This window comes from Rhinolophus ferrumequinum, chromosome 4, assembly GCF_004115265.2.
Source record: "Rhinolophus ferrumequinum isolate MPI-CBG mRhiFer1 chromosome 4, mRhiFer1_v1.p, whole genome shotgun sequence".
Lineage (NCBI taxonomy): Eukaryota > Metazoa > Chordata > Mammalia > Chiroptera > Rhinolophidae > Rhinolophus > Rhinolophus ferrumequinum.
This window is the reverse complement of record NC_046287.1, coordinates 99682534-99705027: the sequence shown is the minus strand read 5'-3', so window position 1 is coordinate 99705027 and position 22494 is coordinate 99682534. Positions and strand designations below refer to the sequence as shown.

Below are 22494 nucleotides of genomic sequence, written 5' to 3'. Positions count from 1 at the left end.
TTTCATTTTCTTAAAAGTCAAGACTTTTTTTGAAAATATTAAAGAAAACCCAGTAGCAGTTTATGAAGAGAGATGTGTTAGATTTCACAGTTTGGGGTCCTTGAGAGTGACTTTTGTGGGAGAAAGTCCCAACAATAAGGAAGATTCATTTACGCTCTGTAACGTTTTAAAGTAAGCAGTCTCTCGGATTTTTCTTCCCCTAAGTAATGGAAAAGAATCCGCCCCCTCTGGAATCAGAGAGGGTCGTTGCCGCAGGCCACACTGCATGCCTCGGGGTTCAATCTTGGAAGCAGAACCATGACGAGTAGTTTGGATTAAGGGAATCGATAGGCATCTGTGGGGACAGAGCCCCAAAAAGCAGTTTCCAGGCTCTCGGCCTCACATAGAAAGGTGCTGGCTCAGGTAGTAAATGGCCATCGACTGTGATCAAATGGCCATCAGCTGTGCCTAGTTGGCCATCAGCTGTAACCAGTGAGCCATTGGCCACTAATATAACTGCCGTGGCTACGCTAGCAGCAAATGGGGGCTAGCAAGTAGATGGTGGCTGAGCCTGCAAGCGGCGCAGTGAGGGTTGAGAATTGTGTGACTCCTGGTTCCTGTATCTCCAACCCAGCCGCCAGCGAGAGTATAGTGGTATGACTCCCCTACCTGTGGCTCCATGGGTGTTCCTTTTTGGCCTAGCCATGTTCTGCGTTCTTATGTGGGGAGCGGGACCAGAGATCCCGCAGGCCGCCCCGCACGACAGCATCTGACTTTTCAGTTGTGAGCTGGTCAAGACTGCTACGGAAAGCACTTGGCTCTGCTGTTTGGTGGCTGGCATAACGTTGCTGTAGGTCAGCAGGGCTGGCCATGAGGAAAAAACCCAGACGTGAAACAGAATAGAAGACAAACCAGAACCCACAAGGACAGATTGGACCCGTGTCTTGTCTCCCATCATGTCTGATGGGCGACCTACAGAAGAAGCCGCCATTCTCCTTGCGGAGCTGCCCCTGTGCCCGGGTGAGAGGAACTCAGAGGAGCTGGAGGAGAAGGTCCAGTGGGAGCCGGACGAGCTGCAGGCCCAGCTGCTGCCCCACACCAACAAGGCAGCCGGCACGTCGGCAACCCCGCGGTCGTACTTGTACCTTGCAACAATCTTGAGTACAATGGATGCTGCTTTACTTTCACCTTTCAAGTCACACACAAATTTTCCTGCTGCCCAACCCTAACCTGGAATCATACAAGGGAATTCTGGGAAACACAGCTCCAGCTTTGCTAAGTTGATCCAGTAGGAAACCACCCCTGCCATTCTCTTCCAATCTTGCCAATCCCCTATTAGCCTTTTTCTCCTCTTTCTCTGAGAAGTTCCTGATGGTGCTTCTTTGTTGGGCTATTGAGAGGCAGCTCAAAGTTGGTACAATTGAGGAAATCATCTTGACGTTGTTTTTAGGATAACATGATCAGGATGGGCCCCAAGTTTTAGGTACTTCTCAGTTTGGAAGGCTACTACAGGTTGTAGTAGCTTCGTTGAAACATTCCTTATACAAGAAATAATACCAAGTTCTATACAAGTTCTAAACCTTATGTTTGTGCTTCCATTGTAAACATTTGGAAAAGTTTTAATTCAAATCCCAGACCAAATATTGATTCCTTTAGTGAAACTCTCCCTGCTCCCCAGCTGACCGTGACCCCTCCCTCTTCTATACATGCAAACCTTTCCTAGCACTCAGCTTATTCTGCCTTCTGTAGAGTTATTTCTGAACTTATCTCCTCAAATGTAGGGCTTTGAGAGTAGGACCTTGTCTTCTTCATTTTTGTTTCCCTCTTCCCTTTCCCTCTGCTCACTCCTGCCTCTACACCTGGTCCATGCCTTGCACATAGAGGACACTCGACAGAAGTTTGCTTAGCACACTAATGAATTAAATGTTGCGACTTCCCTTTCTTGTTATATGCTTTACTTTCACGGTGGACCCTGCTAGGCCAAAGGTTGTCTCCAGCATGAACGTGTGGCTTCCTTTCATAGGATTCCTATGTTTTTACAGCTCATCCCCAAAATGCCTGCCTTTATCTTGCACTTGGAATTCTTTTTTTAAAAGACAATAAACCTTTTCTGTCATTTTTGGAGTTCATTCCTGATGAACAAATCATTGCTAATAAATTATGGTAAGTGTAAAAAACAAGACACATTTCCATGTAGGATGTCACTGCAACTATTTAAAAGAGCTGGGCTAGGGTTCGTAATGGCCTTCAAAGATATCCCGATCATAATCTTGGAATGTGGGGAGATGTGATTAAGTTAAGGATCTCGAGAGTGGGGAGTTATCCTGCATTATCCAGGTGGGCCCTGAATGTAATCACGAGAGTACTTTTAAGAGGGAAGGCAGGAGAGAGCTGACTACAGAAAAGCAGGTGATCTGATGATGGGAGCAGGAATTCAGAAGATATGTTTCTTTTAGAAGATCAAGAAAATTGATAAAGTTGTAGCCCAGACTGTTTAGGAAAAAAGAGAAGAGATATAAATTGCCAATATCAAGAATGAGAGAAGTGATCAATTACAGCTATTAAAGGTATAATCAGGGAATATTATAAACAACTTTATACTAATAAATTCAACAAATTAGCAAAGCTCACTCAAGAAGAAATAGATAACTTGAATGTCTCTATATTTATTAAATAAATCAAACTCTTAGTTAAAAATATTCCCACAAGGAAAATTACAGGTTGTAGTAGCTTCGTTGATACATTCCTTATAGAAGAAATAATACCAAGTTCTATACAAATTCTTCCAGAAATTAAAAAGAGGGGCTATTTTCCTACCAATTTTATGATTCTAGCATTATCCTGTTACCAAAACTAGACAAAAACATTACAAGAAAATAAAACTACAAATCAATATCCACAATGAACGTAGATTCAAACTATCTAACAAAACTTTAGCAACCGTTATTACCAAGGATAAAGTATCAAGACCAAGTGAGGTTTATCCCAGATTATACATGGTTGGTTTAACACGCAACAATCAATCAATTTTATCCACAATATTAACAAACCAAAAAAGAAAAGCCATTTAGTCATCTCAATAAGAAAAAGCATTTGACAAAATCTAATATCCATTCCAGATTTTAAAAAACTCCAAGCAACCTATAAATAGAAGGGAACTTCCTCAAACTGAAAAAAAGGACCTATCAAAAAAAACATATAGCTAACATATTTCCTGGTGAAATTATGAATGCTTTTCTAAGTTTAGGAACAGAAAAGCATGTCAGTTTTCATCCTTCTATTCAACATTACACTTGAGGGTCTAGCCAGTGCAATAGGACAAGAATAAGAAATGGAAGACATTTACGTTGGAAAGAAAGATTAAAACTGTATTTTTTTTTCAGATCATGTGAACATCTATGTAGAAAATCCTATGGAATAGATCAAAATAAAACAAAACCCAAATCCAACAAAACAAAAAACAAAATCCCTACTTGAACAAGTGAGTTTATTTTAGTAAGGTTTCAGGATACAGGATTAATATACAAAAATGAATTGTATTTGTATAGTCTAGGAATATAGAATTTCATGGCTCTGTTTGGAATCCCCCTCCCTGCCGAGCAGCCTAGAAAGTTTATCCGTATAGGGGCAGTCACAGGATTCACCTAATTTGTTTTCTTTCACTCAGAAATCATTGTTCTTTGTTGCCTGCTGTCTGATATATTGAGAACAGTTCTTTCACATATATTTTTTTAGTTGTTTCACGTGGAAGGGTAAATCTGGTCCCTGTTACTCCATCGTGGCCAGAAGCAGATGTTCACCTCAATTTTTAATACATTAATTTCACATGTTGTCTTCTCACATGAGTACAACCCAAGATTTCCACCCCATCTTTCCACAGGTAAAGCAACTCACATGTTGACTTATAGTGTAAGTTTGAAAAGCAATTCAAGTGTATATTTTTGAAAACAGGGGGAATGAGAGTTAACCAGATAAAATGTATAATTGCAAAGAAAGAAAATGACAATACTCTTTCAGTGTTTTTAGTTTTTAGAATATCTGACATAAGTTTCCCCTCATCATGCTTCCCCTCTCCACAGATATATAAACCCACACCACTAAACATATATATTCATTGACTATAATGATGCCTTTCTCAGGTTTGTAATTAGTGCATTTGTGCCCTCAGTGTATTTGCCTCTGGGAGGTAAATAGGGTGAGTGGAAGGGAAGCAAGATCTTCTTACAAGGCAGTCACAAACTTCAACTGTGAGAGGAAGACTTATGCACCATATGGTTAATATTAGTCAAACGATTGTCCAGTTCATACAAGTAGTTCTGAGGTTGTTTGTCCTGCATCTCCATGCAGTTTTTCAAAACACAATGGTAGTCTTGACTGAGTCATAGATGCCACTAGCTAATCCCCTTTACTCTTCGCACACTAAGGCTGCATTTGCTTCCCTGCAGGAGAAAGCTTTGAGCCAAGAAGAAAATAAATAGGCAGAGTACCACTAAATCCTGGACATAGCCCACTGACTGTGTAACATGATAGTTTGTACCCTCTACCACTAAGAAACCAAAATGCTTTGTGGGCTTCTTGGAATCTTGGAGGCAAGATATATTTAAAGTGACTCATTTGCTTGAACAGTCCAAATTTGTGCCTGTTCCCTTGATGAAATTTTAAATAGCACCCCTTTCATTTAAAAATGCCTAGGTTGGCACAATGCATCAAGTAGTGCCCTGCTCTACCGTATTTGAGTGGGCTTCTCTACCTATTTACCGAGATATCTGTGAAGCTGGCAGGTCTGAGTGGTACCAAGAGCAAGAGAATGCTTTGCAAGTAGTTTAGGCTGCAGTGTGGCTACCATCCCCAGGCCTTGTGATGTAGCAGACCCAACGGTACTCAGAGTGTCTGCAGCAAACGGAAGTGCTGCATGGAGCCGGGGGCAAACTCAAATGGGAGAATTAGTCCAAGTCATGGTATTTAGGACCCATACTCTCCTGGGCAAATAGCTAAGCTCCTATTGAGAAAAGGCTCGGTATTGCTACTACTGGGTCTGGGTAGAGCCTAAACATCTGATCATGGGACACCAAGTGACAATATGACCTGAACTGCCCATTATGCACCGAATGTCATCCAAAAGTCATACATCTGGGCACGTGAAGCAGCACTTCAATTTCCAGTGAAATGTTAACATGAGATCAGGCTCAAGCAGGTGCTGAAGGCATACGAGTCATAAGCAGGTGGCTTGACTGCCAATGCCCCTTTCCTTTGAGCCACCCCGCTGGCCTCATTACAAGTTCCCTCTGTTGGTCGTCGGGAAGGCTATAGCACTATTAGCCCCACTCATGGGTGGTCCCGAAGGGCACGTGGGAAGGAATCTGTCCAGTGGGCAGAGCTTCCAGCAGGACAAGCGGTTGTCTATTCAATGGGAGAAGGTCAGAGGAGCATGTCTACACTGATTCATGGGCAGTGGCCAGTGGTTTGGTCAGACGGTCAGAGACATGGCAGTGCAAGATCAGAGAGTTAGAGACGGGTCTGGGTCAGGACTATCTACAGAACCACTTAGAATGCACACAGTGTAAGCAACTGGTGTCCCATGTGACCGCTCACCAGAGGGAGCCCACAGCAGAAGGGGCTCTCAAGAACCAGGCAGACAAGGTGATTGATTGTGTCAATCTCAGTAAGCATGTCCCCTCTACCTCCCGGTGGGCTTGGGTACAAAGTGAACATGGTGGCAGGGACAGAGCTTAGGCGTGAGTTCCACAACAAGGACCTTGCCAACAGGCTGGGCTGGCTACCACCACTGCGGACTGTCGACCTGCCAACCATGGAGGACACTGAGGACCCCCATTGAGCACCACACCCTGAAGGGACTAGCCAATCTCCTGGTGGCTGGGTAATTGCACAGGACTCCTTCCATAGCGGAGAGGACAGCAGTTTGAGACACTTATTCTGGAAATAGATTTCCTTTTCCTGTCCACCATGCTTCTAGTATCTTCATCCCTGGACTTACTGCATGTCTTAATACCATCATGTTATTCCTTACAATTTTGCTCTGACAAAGATTTATTTTATATAGCTAAGTGAGACAACATACCCAAGGGATTCACTCTTCTTACAACAAGCCCCATCAGCTGAAAGCAGCTTCTTCTAGAATGGTGGGATGGACTTTTGAAGACTCAGGTATGACACCGGCTGGGAGATGACACCTTGTGAAGGTCGGGTGTTGCTATAGAATAGCCAATATAGGGTGCAAGTGAAGGCAAAATCCAGCTTGCACTCATCTGGCCAACATGTAAAGCCACAGACGTCAGCAATTGAGTGAGAGCAAAGTGAACACCTCGCTCTCATTTATGTAAAGGCATTGTATGAACTAGGCGTGACTCTGGCCCATGTGGCCATGACAATTTGAAGCTTTAGTCTTCTACTAACCTTTATCCCTGAGCATGATGGCTCATGGTGGTGTACCAGGATTCCTCTAAAGCGTCCTCCAGTTCCCAAGATGTAGTGTCCATTTTCTTTTACTGTGCACAGTCAAATTCCCAGTTCAGCAGTGAGATCAAAGAGGAGGCTGAACGTGCCATAGGGGTAGTCTTAACTTAAGTCAGTGGAGCCACTACCCCAGGTAGCATTCTTTCTCCACTAGGTACTGAACCAAACCTACAGAGCTCAGAGATTTAGAGATAGAAAGCACATGTTTTTGAGAATGAATTTAAACTTTGAGATTTGCCACCCACTCCTCTTGGTTTCCAGACCTGGTATGTTCTGACTTCAGGAGAAAAAGAACAGTTTCTTGGTCACTAATTCAGAGCAGATACTCATCCTGGAAAAGCCCACCCTGACCTTAAAATGTGTGGCCAGAACTACAAAGGATCATGAGAAAAACGAATGTAATTAACATGTAAGAAAAGAGGTCTGTGATTTATTTACATTTTTATATTGATATTATTGCTAGGTTTGTTCATATAGTCCTAGAGCAGAATCATTAAAACAAGGGCAAGAAGAAAAAGTGAAATAATTGAGAAGAGATAGTTTTCATAAATATTTACATAAGGATGTATATTAAATTGAACACAAAACCTGTGGGACTCTTGAAAGAGGGATTTCTTTGTTAACAAAAGAGAACATTTTAGAGAGTCCTAGAAATATTGAGCCATTTCACCCTGTTGCTAATAGTGTTTCAAGAATATTTGTATCACCACACTCTCATCAGAATTACAAAGTATAACTGCTAATTTGAAAGGTGAAAAAAACACTTCAATTTGCATCTTTTTGGTTACTGGTGAGATGACTATTTCATGTTTATTGAACATTCACATTTTCTGTGAATGTTTCATCTTTTGCCATTTTTTAAATTGTGCTCTTAGTGTGTTTCTAATAGTTTTTCATGAACTGGTTATGTATTATATGTTGCCTTCTGTGTTGGTTATTTTGAAATTTACATACATATTTTGAAGATGCATTGGATATATACATATTTTTAGAACTCATAAAAATGAAAATTGTGATTTTTTTTTTAAAAAAAAAAACGGAAATGAAAGCACGTGTGCTGGTTTTGCGCTGACCAACCACCAACTGCTTACCGAATTTGGAAGGCTGGAATTCCTGCAGGCAGGGCCAAAGATTTTTGAGAAGCAAATACTATGTTGCACAAATGCTCTACAGCTTTAAATTGGAAGACACGAACATGGCTGAGAAGATGGTGAGGGCAGGACTGAAACTGTTCAAGTGTGGGTCTAGCACGTGCTTGTCGTAAGCGCTTAGTTCTCTAAGTGTTTACTGAATGAGTGGGTGAGGGAATAAATAAATGGTTTATGCTTCATGTAGGACGGAGGATTAAAAGTCAGTCTTGCAGTAGTTCCTTTGTAAATTAGCATTGAGCTTTGAAAGACTATCCATTAGACTGATGGGTCTGTAATTTGGGGTAAATGGAGGCTTGTAATTGGATAGTACATACTAGTTCATTTTGAACACCTGAGGAATGAATGAGAAAAAACAATTTAGGAAGGACAGGGGACCACCACTGAGGGCAGGCCACACATTTATCTGGTAGAGAACTATCCCCCTCAGATATTTTGTAAGAGACGTTACATCTGGTGTTTGGCTTATGTAGAAAATTGTCATAAGAACCAAAAGTGAAAATTACAAGGCTAGCGGGGAGAAATCGCTCATCTAATCAACTGTAAATGATATTTCCAAATCTCTGTTTATTATTGGCCTTTTCATAATGCCCAGGGCCTTTACTGAAACTTATAGCATAGGAACCCAAATCAAACTTATTTACTTATAAAATTCCTCTGAATTCGCTTATGATGTTTTCTTGCCAGTTGAAAGTAGCTTAATTTCCTCACTTCTTTATGTATTCCTGTGTAAGTGCGTGCTTCTTGGCAGTCTGTTCCAAATGGAGACGAGCTTCCATTCGGCAACCTAGGCTTCTCATCGTCTAGACTCAGATGAACGATAGGCCAGGGCTCCACTTATGATCTGTCTCAGGCAGGAGAGGGAGAGGTAGTATATTTTCCTTGGATAATAGGATATTATTTATAGCACCAGAGGCCTTAATTCTAACACTTCATAACTCCCAAATCTTGCTATTCTTATGGATGAAAAAAAGGAGAGGTTAAATATGAAGTAACCTAAAATACATGTGTCACATGAGAGTTTAGTTACCCCTAGATATATTCCATCAGCTGCCATTTCACCACGCAACGAAGAACGTTAAAGATTTTTCTCTTGGATTCACATGGCCCCAGTGCACCAGGGACAGGGCATCTGCATTTAGGTCTCCAGGATTAAATTTCAACCAATAAAATGCACTGGCTATAGAAGTTCTTTAGGCCCTTAAGTTGGGCATCCTTGGGCCATATATACATTGAGACATGCCAGTCCTAAGTTCTGAGGAAGCTGAATTTGGACCACGTTTGGCCCAGGGCAGAGGGAAGAATGTAGGTGTTTGCCTCAGACCGTCCTGGCTTCTCATAGCATTTCTGCCACTTCCGAGCTCTGTGACCTTGGGCAAATTTTTTAACCTATCCTCAGTTTTCTCATTTGTAAAATGTGAACAATAGGACCTTCTTCCTGGGATTGTGAGATGACCATATGGACACAGGTAAAAGGCCTATTGTAAATGTTCTCACCACACACACAAAAATGGTAACTGTGAGGTAATGATGCGTTAACTTACCTTACTGTGGTAACCATTTTGCAATATACAGAAGGTGCCAAAAAAATGTATACACACTTTAAGAAAGAAACTATTAAAATTGTAATACTCAATATATACCAATAACAAAAGATGAATACATGTCACGTTTGCCTTCTGCAATTAAAGAGGAGCTCAAAGTGGTTACCATCAGCGTCCAGATATTTCTGATTACGGCGAATTACTGCTTGAGCAACGTTGACCAAAATGTCCACTTGTATACACATTTTTGGCACCCCCGGTATATTTACATCAAACCATCACACTGTGTCCTTTAAACTTACACAATGTTATATGTCAAACATATCCTAGTAAAGCTGGAGAAAAAAAGCCTAACACCATTCTAAAATTTTCAGAAGTGGAACAGAGGTTTTAAAAGGGAAAATGATTTTGTAGAGCACTCATGTTTGAAAACAATTATCGTGTTTTCCCAAAAATAAGACCGGGTCTTACATTAATTTTTGCTCCAAAAGACGCATTAGGGCATATTTTCAGGGGATGTCTTATTTTTTCATGAACAACAATCTACATTTACTCAAATAGTCATGTCATCTTCTTCTGGAACATCCTCATAATGTACTAAATGCGTCCGTCTGGCTGACGATCTTAACAGGCTTATTTTCGGGGTAGATCTTATTTTTGGGAAAACACAGTATGTAACAAAGGTAAATATGATTAGGCTAAAGAGCTTCCTTTACTTTTGAGTTTAAGAATAGCTCATTAAAATCATCTCCTTTTAAAGAACAATGAACTTGCCACTGCTCTAAATAGAGTGCATAGACAAATGATTCAACCTTATTTTACTTAATTATAATAAGAATTTAAGAAACCTTCACGACTCTATGCTACTTCTAATAAATATTTAAATACAAAACATTTCCAATTTAGTACAAATAATATAGGCTAATGCATAATTAGATTTGGATAAGTCACCTGAACCAAGTTATTTCATTTGTGTGTTTGACAGTGAGAGGATGAGACCCTGGGGTCTTGGGTGGGAGAAGGGGTGGACTGAGCCAGAGCACTGTGGGCTTGTCACTCCCGAGCTTGTAGCTCCACGCAGCCTGAGGGTGTGGCAGAGCAGTTTGGTGGTGGGGAGCGATACAGTCTATTCTGGTTTCTCTATAAACACCCCAAAGCGAACTTTTCGGATGTGCTCCTTTCTAGTTTTTAGAAAGGGCTTTCTTGGCTGCCAGGAAGCAGGGAGCGGGGCTGTGGCAGAGTGATTATCTGGGAGCAGCCAGGCATAAGCTCGAAGCTTTGGAAAACTGGGGAGAGGGCAAAGAGTGACAGATTCTTCTTCCTTTTGTGGACTGGGGAAGAGGGTGCTTGGTGACATTTTCCTGAGTATGAAAGGAAGAATACAGTTTGAAAAGTTTGTAATTGTATGTTAAAACAGATTCACGCCGAGACTGTAAAAAAAGAAACCACAAAAACAAAAAAAGCCTTGTAAACACATTTTTATTTAAAATTAAGATTTCTGAAACAATTATACTAAGAGTGGTATTATAGGTCTTTAGCTAAATAAGACATAGCATTAAAATAATTATGTTCATTTTAATTTTGGGGGGTTCTTTTAAAAGCACCACTTAAAACTTACATAGTCAAAAAAAATTAAGTATAGAAAAATTGTTCTAACTGAGGAATACGTCTGAGATTGCACAAGGAACAACAGAATCATTTTCAACCTCTGCGCATTGACACAGAGCACTAAATTCCAAGCCATTTTGAGAATTTCCCATATTGTTCACTGAAAGGAAAACAAAGGCAGAGTTATGAAAGAGTTCCTTGGTAGATTTCTAGCCCTTGGAAGGCTACAACTTTTCTGAAATGATTACTGGCCAGGCGATTTCTAAATTTTAAGTTTGTCACCCAAAAAGGTAAAGTATAGGATTTATAAGTATTTCATTTTTGGAGAAATTTTGACAAATGACCACATGTGCAGCACATCAAAAAAATTGCAACTAGTTTTTACAATCTCTGAAAACCTTTACATTCTAGATGTATTTTGAAACCAACTTCTAAACAAGACAGAATAGAAACAATACATATGTATACCACTGCTGAAGTAGCTTAAACCTGCGAACACATCTTCAGAGCAAGTCTCTTTACACTAATTTCCCTGGAGAGTTTCTAGGTCATTTTCTGCGTGTTTCACAACAAAGGACCTACTATAAAAAAATCACTCTTAGATGTTTGCTCTGCCAACTCAAGGCCTGTCCCTGATAACCCTCTCTGCACAGCCCCAGTCCCAGAAATAACACCACTCATGGCTGGGGACAGTCTTGCTCACACTCCGTCCTGCCTCATCGCTTGTTTGACCGCTTTTCGTACTTGTCCTGGCTGCTCCGCTCCCTCGGTGGAGAATGACGGGCTGTGCCTCGGGCTCGGAAGCCGTGTTTGTAAGGGTGGGCTCTGTGCTTCTTCCGGTTTTCTTCTTTCTGGTTCTGGCTTTCCTCAGGTTCCTTATCGCCCTCTTTTTGTTCAGGGTCTTGCTCTTTATGGGAGGGCAGTGTATTCTTAATTGTGTTGATTAGAAATCTTTTATTTGTGCCAGCGAGAGGACACTTCATCCTGAGGGGGAAAGAAAACGATCACAAATCAAACAGCAGACTCCAGAGCTGAACCCGGGAGCATGGCCACCGCCAAAGAATTCTTCGCCCACAGAACCAAGTTTCTGAACTGGTTCAGCTTTCCTTGCATGCCACCTAGTGTAAACTGAGAGTACAAGGGGGAACACAAGGCACTGGGAATCCCTGAGGTGGGCTGGCTGGACCTCCTCTGAACACTTCCTCCCCTTCTTCCCCAGTGGGGCTAACTTTTCTACAGCTATGTACGTACAGGTTCTGACCACAACACAGGAACTCAGTCATTTCACATTTTCTCCTTAAACAATGCACGCCTGAATTGACTATAATCTGCATTTCAAGTGAAACGTATTGTGGCTTGTTTTAATTACTGAAAAGTAAAAGTAAGTCCTTCTCCAAGAAACAAAAAAGTATATCCTGCTACATCTTGAATACTGGAGCTAAACGATCTATTCTAGAAAGAAAAATTGTCTGAAGAATCTATAGAAATACCATAATCACCTTCTGCCTTTCAAAAACCCCTCCCACTTTCTATTTCAGGCCGCGTCTCTGCTCTGCTGGGGAGTATTGTACACACATCCACCTCGGGATGAGTTTCTGTGCAGTGTGTATTTAAGCAACTTCATGATTCCAGGTTACCCAGCAGGGAGGATGCACACAATTAAACTGTTAATTAACACGCTGAGTTACGCTTATATACCACAATATCTGTTTGATTTTTCACATGTAGCAAATCTTTCATTTTGGAAAAGAAAACCCCATACAAATGAAAACCTGAATATTTTCTTTGGCCTTGAGCCGTTTGCCATACAATGGGCTAATGTCAGGTGGATGTTAATCCCCCAAAACATGTTTTTCAGGATGGCCGGTAGTAAACAAAATGGATATCGGATTCTATAATCTCCATCTCTATAATTTAACTTTGATTCAAAGAGAACCCCACAAATACTCCCACCCAATCACCCCACCAGCACCCCACATAGTATTTTGCAGTCCAGTGCAGTGTCAGTGAAATGTAGGCATTCATCAGCCCAGGTCACTTGTATGGAGGTCGGAACACGGCAGGCAACCAGAATGGCATTGAGTCTGGAAGTGAAAGGAGGAGAAAAAGAAAAGAAAATGTCTCCTGCTGCAAACAAGCAGCTCCTGAACCTGCATGGGCAGAAGCAACATCTGAGAAGAACCAACATGGTGTACAGGCGCTGGGCGCGGCTCATAGCCAGGCCAGGAAAAGGGACGGGAATGCGCTAGGAGGAGGAAGAGGATGAGAGAAAGGACAGTGGAGTGCAGCAGAAGCAGCGGGAACATCTAGAGGTGGGGATGGCACTGGCGTTGCAGGCTACAGTGAATGAGGTGAGACACAAAGAAGAAAGGCAAGAATGAAAAGCGAAGAAAAACAGGCCTGCGTGTGCTAAGGGGACAGCAGTGCACCAGCGTCATGCTCCCTCAGCCGCCCCAAGGCGAAGCCATGCAGCCTCCTGGAGGCGCCTCAGCCCAGGGGAACGAACGTGTGACAGGATGGGCCGGGCTCCTACTTCAGTCAGTAGGGCACCCCAGGGTTCAGGCACTGCTTTGCTGAAGACACCTGAACCACTGGAGTTGCAAACTCAGCACAGATGCCGAAGAGTCCACCACAGCGGCATGGCAGGAAAATGTAAGATGCCAGAGTGCCTGCTCTGCCCACGGTGGCCGTGCTTGCTGAAGGAGAAAAATCCTCTTTATGAATCAATGGACCACACACATCTCTGTATCCTTCTGGATACAGAAGGCTAGAAACAGGCAGCGACAGGAGAATTCGGGGGTATTTTCACTGGAGTGGACCATCTCAGTGCTGGTAAAAAGCCAGTCAGTTCTTCTCTGGATTAAACAAACAAGGAAAAGTGACTATTGCCAGATGGGACAATAATCTAGGATCTTAAAACAAAGCCTTTGTAACTCCTGGGGATTCCCACTATTTTTGCTATCTCCCAGGTGAGATCATTTGGACATCACTCGCTGAACCAAAAACAACGCTCTTCTTTTGCTAGAGAACGGTGGGGTTCATGCCGAGAGTGACGGCTGTGTCAGAGGACACGCTTCCTAGTCTCGGCAGAGTGGCCAAAAGAGCGAGTCGCACAATGAGATGCTTTTCCCGACTAGCCACGAGAAAACTGGCATTTGCATCTCTTTTTTACATCAAAGATGGCAGTTGTAATGTTGGTTGTGCCTAGCATTCTACTCAAGGTGAATAGTCAAGGATGGCTTGGAGAGAACTGGTTTACTTGAGGGGGGAAGTGGGGAGGCTTTGAAAGTGACTTCTCCCAAACATGCCAACGCACATTTTAGAAACAATGACGAGTGCTCATTCGTAAGCTCTTACCAAACAAGACAGGGCAATGGACAAGGAGGGTGGTCGCAAGCAGATGTAAAGGTACTGTAGTAAATGCTTCTGGATAAAGAAATGATAAAATCTGCACGGAATATGTCAGACTATAAAGAGAGGAACGACCGCTGATCTGAAGGAAGTCCATGGGGAGAGAGCAGCTCTGGCCTTCAAAGTGGTAATGAATTTTGCTGACTCTCACAGCCAGTTGTCTCATTGCTACGAACACGTACAACATGGCGTCCTGGCTGAGCACAAGTGCCCTGGGATCATACCATCTATCAGACTGAACGCGAGGCACGTTACACAACCTCCCTGTTGCCGCTTATCAGTTAAGTGGGGATAATAATAGTGGCTCTTTTAAAGGGCTGCATGCAGATAAAATGAAAACATGTCAAGTACTTAGAATAATACCTTGTATGTAATAAGCACTTAGTAAATGCTAGCTTTGGTGCATAGCCTCGCCCTACTGCGGAATTAGCTGTGTGACCATGGGCAAGTTACTTAACTCCTCTGAGCATCAGTAAACAGGAGCCAGAAGTACTTGCTCTTCCCCATTTATAAATGGAAGTCATAGAAATATTTACCTTATCAACCTATTGTGAGGGTTTAATGAGATAATGCAGAAAGCACTTCGCACAGTGCCTGCCATATAGTAAATCTTCAATAACCGTTACCTATGGATCTATGCTAGTTTCTTATCCACATTCCAAAATTGAAAACCGTGTGCTTTTTATGAACCACAACTCATTTGGCAGCAAAAATCTGAACTAACCCGACACTTGGGCTATTTATATCGAGTCTTTGTCCAATTTAGGGCTGGCACTCGCATGTCTTGCTGAAGCAATGCTAATGTGTTGAGCAAGGGCCACCGGGGTACTTGGGGTGCATTCCACATTGCTGCAGTTCCCTTCTGAAGTGGGAAAATGTCTAAATTTAGAAGCTAATCTGCATCCAAGGGTTGTAAGCAAGGGACTATGGACCTATATTATTATTATTACTATTATTATTCACTCCCGATTCATGAAAAAAGAATACATATAGCACTCAAATAAGTTAATACACCAGGCATTTTTCCATGATGGCAAACTCAAGAGAACATCCCAGAATCTCAAATCACCCTGGATAAGAAGCTAATCAACAATAAGAGTAGAATATCTAATGTTTTTCAATGAGAAAAATATTGAAAAAAGAAAAAAACTTGAGCCATCAAGAAAAAGTTCATGAGACATTTTATAGAAATTTTCATAAAAATGGTTACAATTAAAAAAAGTTTTGGTGGGGCGGCTGGTTGCTCAGTGGTTAGAGCATAGCACTCATAACACCAAGGTCGCTAGTTTGATTCCCACATGGGCCATTGAGAAACAACGGCTTGAGCTTGGAGCTGAGCTGCACCCCCCACAACTAGGCTGAAAACAACAACTTGACATGGAGCTTATGGGTCCTGGAAAAACACACTGTTCCCCAGTACTCCCCAATAAAAATTAAAAAAAAAAGTTTTGGTACTTAAAATGGTTGGACTTCTAGTCTGGAAATGTCACTTTCCAGGCTATCTCAATTCTCCATGGATATCTGGGTAAGGGAAATTGGGTGTCACCTCTGACCTTGTAACTTGCATTTCTGTAAACTCTGTTCACAGATGGTCCTCAGGTATAAAACTAAAGGTTGAAGTACGTAGGCGGTTTCCAAGGTCCCTTCCAGATTTAGCATGTGTTCCATATGTCCACCCTTCAGAAAATTACTCTTCTCATTTATCATGTTAGGATATTACTTCATTTCATTTATCTCTCTGTTGTTTTGTTTCTCTGCTCTTTCTTAGTGTCATTTTTTTCTGTATTTGAGATGACACGACAAGCTAGCATCAGATGCTCAACCGTGCGACAGCCTTTTTCACACCAGCACTGAGGTAAAACCCTGAGCCCTGCGGTCAGGGTACAGGCCACGGCCAGTCGATGTGTCTGCTCTGCCTTCGTCACTGGCTGTGCCCAAAGGTGTGCTGGGCAGCGGGCCGGAGAAGGCCCCAGGACGGGCCGGCCGCTTTCCTGTCTGTAGCTCTGACCCACCCAAAGTCGACTTTCTCACCCCGCCTAGTTATTTTTATTTGGGGTTTATTTCTGGTTTTAGAAAGTTATACTAGCTCATGTGGGAAGAGCCAGATTTAAGGTGCTAACTACATAAATGGATATAAAATTCTAATAATGAGACTGATTAAAATTGCTTTTGAAATACCCACGACGGGCAGAGGGCCTGAATAGACATTTCTCCAAAGAAGTCACACAAATGGCAAATAGACATATGAAAAGATGCTCAACACAACTAATCATCAGAGAAAAGCAATATTAAAACCACAATGAGATACCACCTCACACCTGTCAGAATGACTATCATCAATAAATCAACAAACAACAAGTGTTGGAGAGGATGTGGAGAGAAGGGAACCCTCATGCACTGTTGGTGGGACTGCAAATTGGGCAACCACTATGGAAAACACTATGGAGGTTCCTCAAAAAAACTAAAAATAGAACTATCTTATGCCCCAGCAATTCCACTCCTGGGTATTTATCCAAAGAAATCCAAAACACTGATTCAAAAAGATATATGCACCCTTATGTTCATTGCAGTGCTATTCACAATAGCCAAGATATAGAAACAACCGAAATGCCCATCAATAGACGACTGGATAAAGAAATTGTGGTACACATATACAATGAAGTAGTACTCTGCCATAAAAAGGAATGCAATCTCACCATCTGAGACAAATGGATGGACTTAGAGGGTATTATGCTAAGTGAAGTCAGACAGTAAAAGACAAATACCATACGATCTCACTTATATGTGGGATCTAAAGAACAAATAAAAATGAACAACAATAAAAGAGTGCATAGTTTATGATTTCATTTATATATAATTCTTAAAAAATGCTAAGTAATCTATAGTGACAGAAAGTCAGTGGCTGCCGGGGTGGGAGAAAGGGCGCATTAGTGCTCTCAGTAGAGTGAGCGATGATGCGTATGCTTACTCTCTTGCTTGTGGTGGTGGTTTCATGAGTGTATAGGTATCAGAAGTTACCATGTGCACCTAACATGTGCAGCTTATACTTTGTCACTTATACCTCAACAAAGCTTTTAAAAAGAAGAAAGTACCACGACAGCACAGAAGATCAAGCATTCTATGTATGTTAACACTTACAAGTGAAGCAATTCCCTTCACTTTCAAAGCGTCCAGCCCAGCTGTGCTGAAGGGTTCTTTCTGTACGTCCTGGGAAAGGCTACACACCCCGCGAGAGGCGGATTTCTAGAGAATCCACCATTGGAGAGACGAAGACTGATCGAGGAGAGGCTTGTAAGGCTTGTAAGCTTTTCATCTTTTCTTTTTTTTTTTGAGTAGGCACACTGTATAACATAATTTGCACAAATAAGGCACTTTCTCCCTGCAGTTATCATACTCGACTTATGAAAAACAGTAAACGGTAAAACACACCTAGAGATCAAAAATGGGAAGAAAATGTAATGGTTTTTTTTCATATTTTAATACTTTTTTCTGTCTACTGCTGAAGCATTGGAGTTAATAATATCTAGCATTCTATAGATTTAGACATGCCACTTCTCGTTTCTAACAGTCTCCTGACTATGACCCATCAAATAGTGACAGATGATCACTAGCCAATAATCAGGTGGGGGATGGGTGAAAAGGAGAAGGGGACTATAGTTAATAATATTGTGATGAGTTTGCACAGTGACAGACATTATCAGAATTAATGGGGTGATCACCCTGTAAGATATAAAAATGTTGAATCACTATATTGTACACCTGAAACCAATAAAACCAGTAAGACTGTATATCACCTATACTTAAAGAAACAAGTAAAATAAAAGCAAAAAACATGATGATGCTAATGATCTTATGAAGCAATCAGCCTGTGTCATTCATTATATGACCAACGTCTCCTCATTTCCTTTCTCTGACCGCCATCCGTTTTACAGATGGACAAACGAGGCCGAGCAGCTTATCTAAGGTCTCAGGCTGGTAGGACGTGGAGCTGGGATTGGAACCAGACGGTGTGACTCCAGATCCCACTCTGCCAGCACTACCGCAGACGGGGCAGGAGGAGCAGAAGACAGACACGCTGCAGCCTAACCAGATGCCAGTCAGGGAAAGAGCCCAGGTGAACAGCCTGCCAGCACCGTGGAGCCCAGGCCAGGACAGGCACCAGGAGGCAGATGTGCACGCAGTGTCACGTCGGCTAAGAACAGCTGGCTACTCACAAGCCCAAGGACATGGAAAAAGGCGGAGAGAACTCCCCAGACACACTTGACTTAACTTTGAGATCTGGGGAGTACAAGAGGCAGTGGGAAATTACAGTTCTTATTTTCATGGTCAGTGAAATAGAGGCCTTGGGATCATGGAAGCTAGGTTCTATCAATTGCAGTCCAAACCATTCCTTTATTCTACAGCCAAACCCATGCCCACCCCAGAGGACAGCATTTTATCTTTCATTCTGTGCATACCTGTGCACTCGCGTGGATGTAAGTGTAAAACACCCACGGAAAGAAGTACAACTACACTCGCAGTGCTCCGTGAAACAGGCTGCTACTTTAAATCCTGATGCCACGGTTGACTACAGAGCACTTGGTTGTTTAATGCCGCCTCAACTACCAGAACCACCCATGCTGCTACAGCTTATAATTTGGCAGTCAAACGCCCCGGCGTGTGGCCACCTGAGAAATTTTTATAGTGTATGACCCCTATTGCTAAACAGTTGATCCTTAGTTACTCTGCACACCACAGTCCTGAGGCCCACGGCAGGTTTTGAATGCACTGTCTGTAACACTCCACCTAAACATAATGAAAAACAGTCGACATAGATAGCTGTAATATTTATTTATTTTTACACAACTGTGACTCCTTCCTATGTGGGGTATTATGCTAGGGCAGGAAGCAAGATAAGTACCAGGCTCTCTGCTTCTGTATCGATGCTGTTTAGGAGGAACAGAGGTGTGGGAAGATGGAGTTCAGAAGCAGATAGGCGCGCAGTGCTGTACAGACGGGATAGACGACGGGCTGGACCCTTGGCCTCTGCTCCCTTAGCAGCACAAAGCATTTACACAGCTTTATGATCCAACAGTAACACATTCCAGGCTCTCTGAGGCACTTTCTGAACTGGATAGCAAAGGAATGTGGGACGCAGGGGCAGGAAGCACCGGTGATGTTCTGCGTGCTGACAGACAACAATCCACAGAAGAGGTAGTACGCAGTGTGAGGATTAAGCCAGAGATAAGGAAGTGGCGTTGGCCAGCCAGCCTTCGGGAACCTCTGTAGGCCCCAGGTTCGTAAACTATAAAGGAAAGTCTTTGGATCTCTGTGCCCTGAAATACTGCCAAGAGCCTCATACGTGCGTCACTCTGAAATCTGAGCCCTTCCTCCCCTTCCCGCTGCTTCCAGCCGAAGCACTGTGCTCACCTGTCCCTTTCCACCAGTGGATGAACAGCTTTCACGGCCAGGACAGTGTCTTCCTTACTGCTGCCTGGGCCTGGCCTCTTACTACCTACTGGTGCTCAGCAAACATTCAGATAGTTAAAAAACACATGCCTGGTTAAAGACTAGAGAAATTATTTGCTTTCCAATAAGCAAAAGCTGATGACATAAAAATAGGAGAACAATGTAGGTGACAGACAGTCCTCTTTATTACCAGACACCAAAACAAAAAATCAGAAGAGCACCCCAAAACGTCATTCCCCTTAAAACATTGGGTTAAGGAAACTAAAGAATTGTTTTCTGTCCGATTCAATCTATGGAACTTTTTGTACCACTAAAGACAAGCCTTTCCAAGTATAAGGCTGACCTCCGGAAGATACTAGACTCAAAACTATATTGGGCCCTCGGTAAGCTGAAATGAATGTGGCCAGAATAAAAACAGCTTTGTAGACTATGAAGCTGGGCACATTTCTGAAGTTTGTGCTTATAAGTTCCCTTAAGTCAACTAAAAAGAAGCCATATGGGCCAAATTTATTTCAGCTACTCCAAGTCCTCGGTCAAGAATACTTCTAAAGAGATTCTTTTGCTGAAATACATTCAAGAATTATATAGCACCAAATGGTCTCTTTCTTTACAAAACATAGCATCCCACTTGCATTTTCTTTAGCTCAGCAATCTCTTTCTGGCAACGACTCAACTATGTCAAAAAGATCATTTTATGGAATATCCAAGAGGAAAGAGTAATGTCACTCACTCTAGTTCTATTTTAAAATTTAAAGCAAATATAAAGGTCTTCTAGATGCTTAGAAAAACAGATCATGGGCCTCCAGAAAGCAATAGGTTATCTAGTCTTTATGGGTCTGTCCAAGGAGGTCCACTCCACTTGACAGAAATGGATGTGGGGACACCCATGGCTGGACAGTGGGCTATTTGAGTGTAGTCGAGCTGCCTGTCTCGGGAGAGGTGTGGCAACACTCTGAACTCTGCAGAGCAGGTTGCTTTCATTTTAATCAACAGGGATTAGTACAGTGGTTTTCAAATTTGTGTGCACTTTAGAATCACCTGGTATTGTTTCAAAACTCCAAAACTCAGGCCATACCCCAAACTAATCATCTTCGATGGTGGGAACGCAGGCACGAATCTGTGAAAGCTCCCCAGATGATTTCCAATGAGCAGGTAAGTTTGGAACTAATGGATTAGTGGTTAAAGGTTTTTATTCACATATACACATGCGCGCATGCATGCACGTGCGCGCACTTATTTAAACAGAGAGAAAACCAGGTGTTCTCCCCGGATGAGCACAATAGGGCAGGTGTTCTTTGTCCCGGCACCAGGGAGGAGAAGCAAGTCCTGGCTGTGCTTGGGCCACACCTTTCACAGCACTCATCCTCTAGGGTGTGCTGCACCGAAAGCTGCCTCGAGGAAAAGTACTTGTGCCCTGCTTTGAATTGCCAGGTGAACTAGCTGGTTATTCATGTGAGTGAGTCAGTCACTTCAAGGAAAATAACTCCCAGTATTCATTGCCAATGATAAAACTGGAGTTTTCTAGTAAAGAAAATTCAATGCCTGGAAAACTGTGAACTTGACAGGTTCCCAACACTGAAAACAGGTTTCTGATGAGATCAGCGCTGATACTTACAAATGTGTTTTTTTTAATATTATGTAATGAAAGATGTCAACATTTGGGAGATCTTCATAACCCAGTGAACCACCATTTTCCAGTTGCATGAGTACAAGGTCCAGTATAAGTGCAAGGCCGGCCAAGGGATTTTATCTTAATTGACTATGAAAAGTTCACATTGTTAAAAAGAAATGACCACTCGTTGAGGTTCCTTGCAAAGTTTCCATGTAGTATTAAAGGAACCAGATTTTCTGAAAAGGCTATTTAAATATTTCTTCCCTTTCCAAGGACACATTTGTGTGAGGTTAGAGTTTCTTCATTTGCTTCAACCAAAATAACATATTACAACGGATTGACTATAGAAGCAGATATGAAATTCCAGGTATTTTTTATAAGCTAGACATTAAAGAGGCTTGAAAAAATATTAAGCAATGCCACTCTATGCTATATATTTTAGCAAATTTAGTTATTTTTATAAAAATATCACTTACATTAATATGTAATTGGTTTATTATTATTTTAAAATGAGTTAATAAATACTTTTAAAAAATTGCTCAATTTTAATTTATAATACAGTAAATATCAACCCACAGAAACAAAAGTTCTTTGGGGTCTTCCAATAACTTTTAAGACTGTAAAAGATCCTAAGACCAAAAAGTTTGAGGATCATTGTTATAAGACAATTGAAAAAAAATAGCAATGTCAACAGGAATTCTTGTCTTGTAGACACATGGGAAAATGTAAGTTTCACATCCTGTTCTCCCACGACCTGCCTCTTATAACTCTGGAATGTCTTTCTTTGCTTGCCATCCTTCACCACCTTTTCAACATGCTTCTCCCTCCTTTCTGGGTAGAACCTGCCAGTTGTCCGTTCTTTCTTCTATAGTAAAAGAACCCCAGATATTTACCTGGCACATCACTGCCTGGGAAAAACTAGACTAAATTCCTGGCCTTATAGCTAGGTGTAGACATGAAACTAAGTTGTGGCCAATGGAATCTATGTAGAAATAGTGTACACTACTTCTAGGAAGTATCCTTAAAGAGAGGGGGCAGGCCCACCTTCTCCTCTTCTTCCTGTCTGCTAACTGAAATGTGGATTTAATGGCTGCCACTATATTAGACCATGTGGAAAAGAATCACACTCTATGGTTGGGAGAGCTGGAAAACTGGAAGGAACCTGGAACTGGAAGGAATCTTCGCTAACTTTCTGCCAACCTAATTGATATGATGCCCAAAGACTCCATCAACACTCCCATAAACCTCAAGATGGCTTCCGCATATGGAA

The 22494-nt window shown here is 42.0% G+C and overlaps 1 protein-coding gene across 1 annotated transcript in view; it reads right to left on the bottom strand.

The window, feature by feature from the left end:
- Positions 1–10597: 10597 nt before the first annotated feature.
- LOC117021560 (protein POLR1D) overlaps positions 10598–22494 on the bottom strand; it is a 40160-nt gene continuing 28263 nt past the window's right edge. Inside the window, exon 3 of the mRNA XM_033104803.1 lies at positions 10598–11737. Within this exon, the coding sequence (XP_032960694.1) occupies positions 11470–11737 (268 nt within the window). The 3' untranslated portion in view covers positions 10598–11469. The remainder of the gene's footprint in view (positions 11738–22494) is intronic.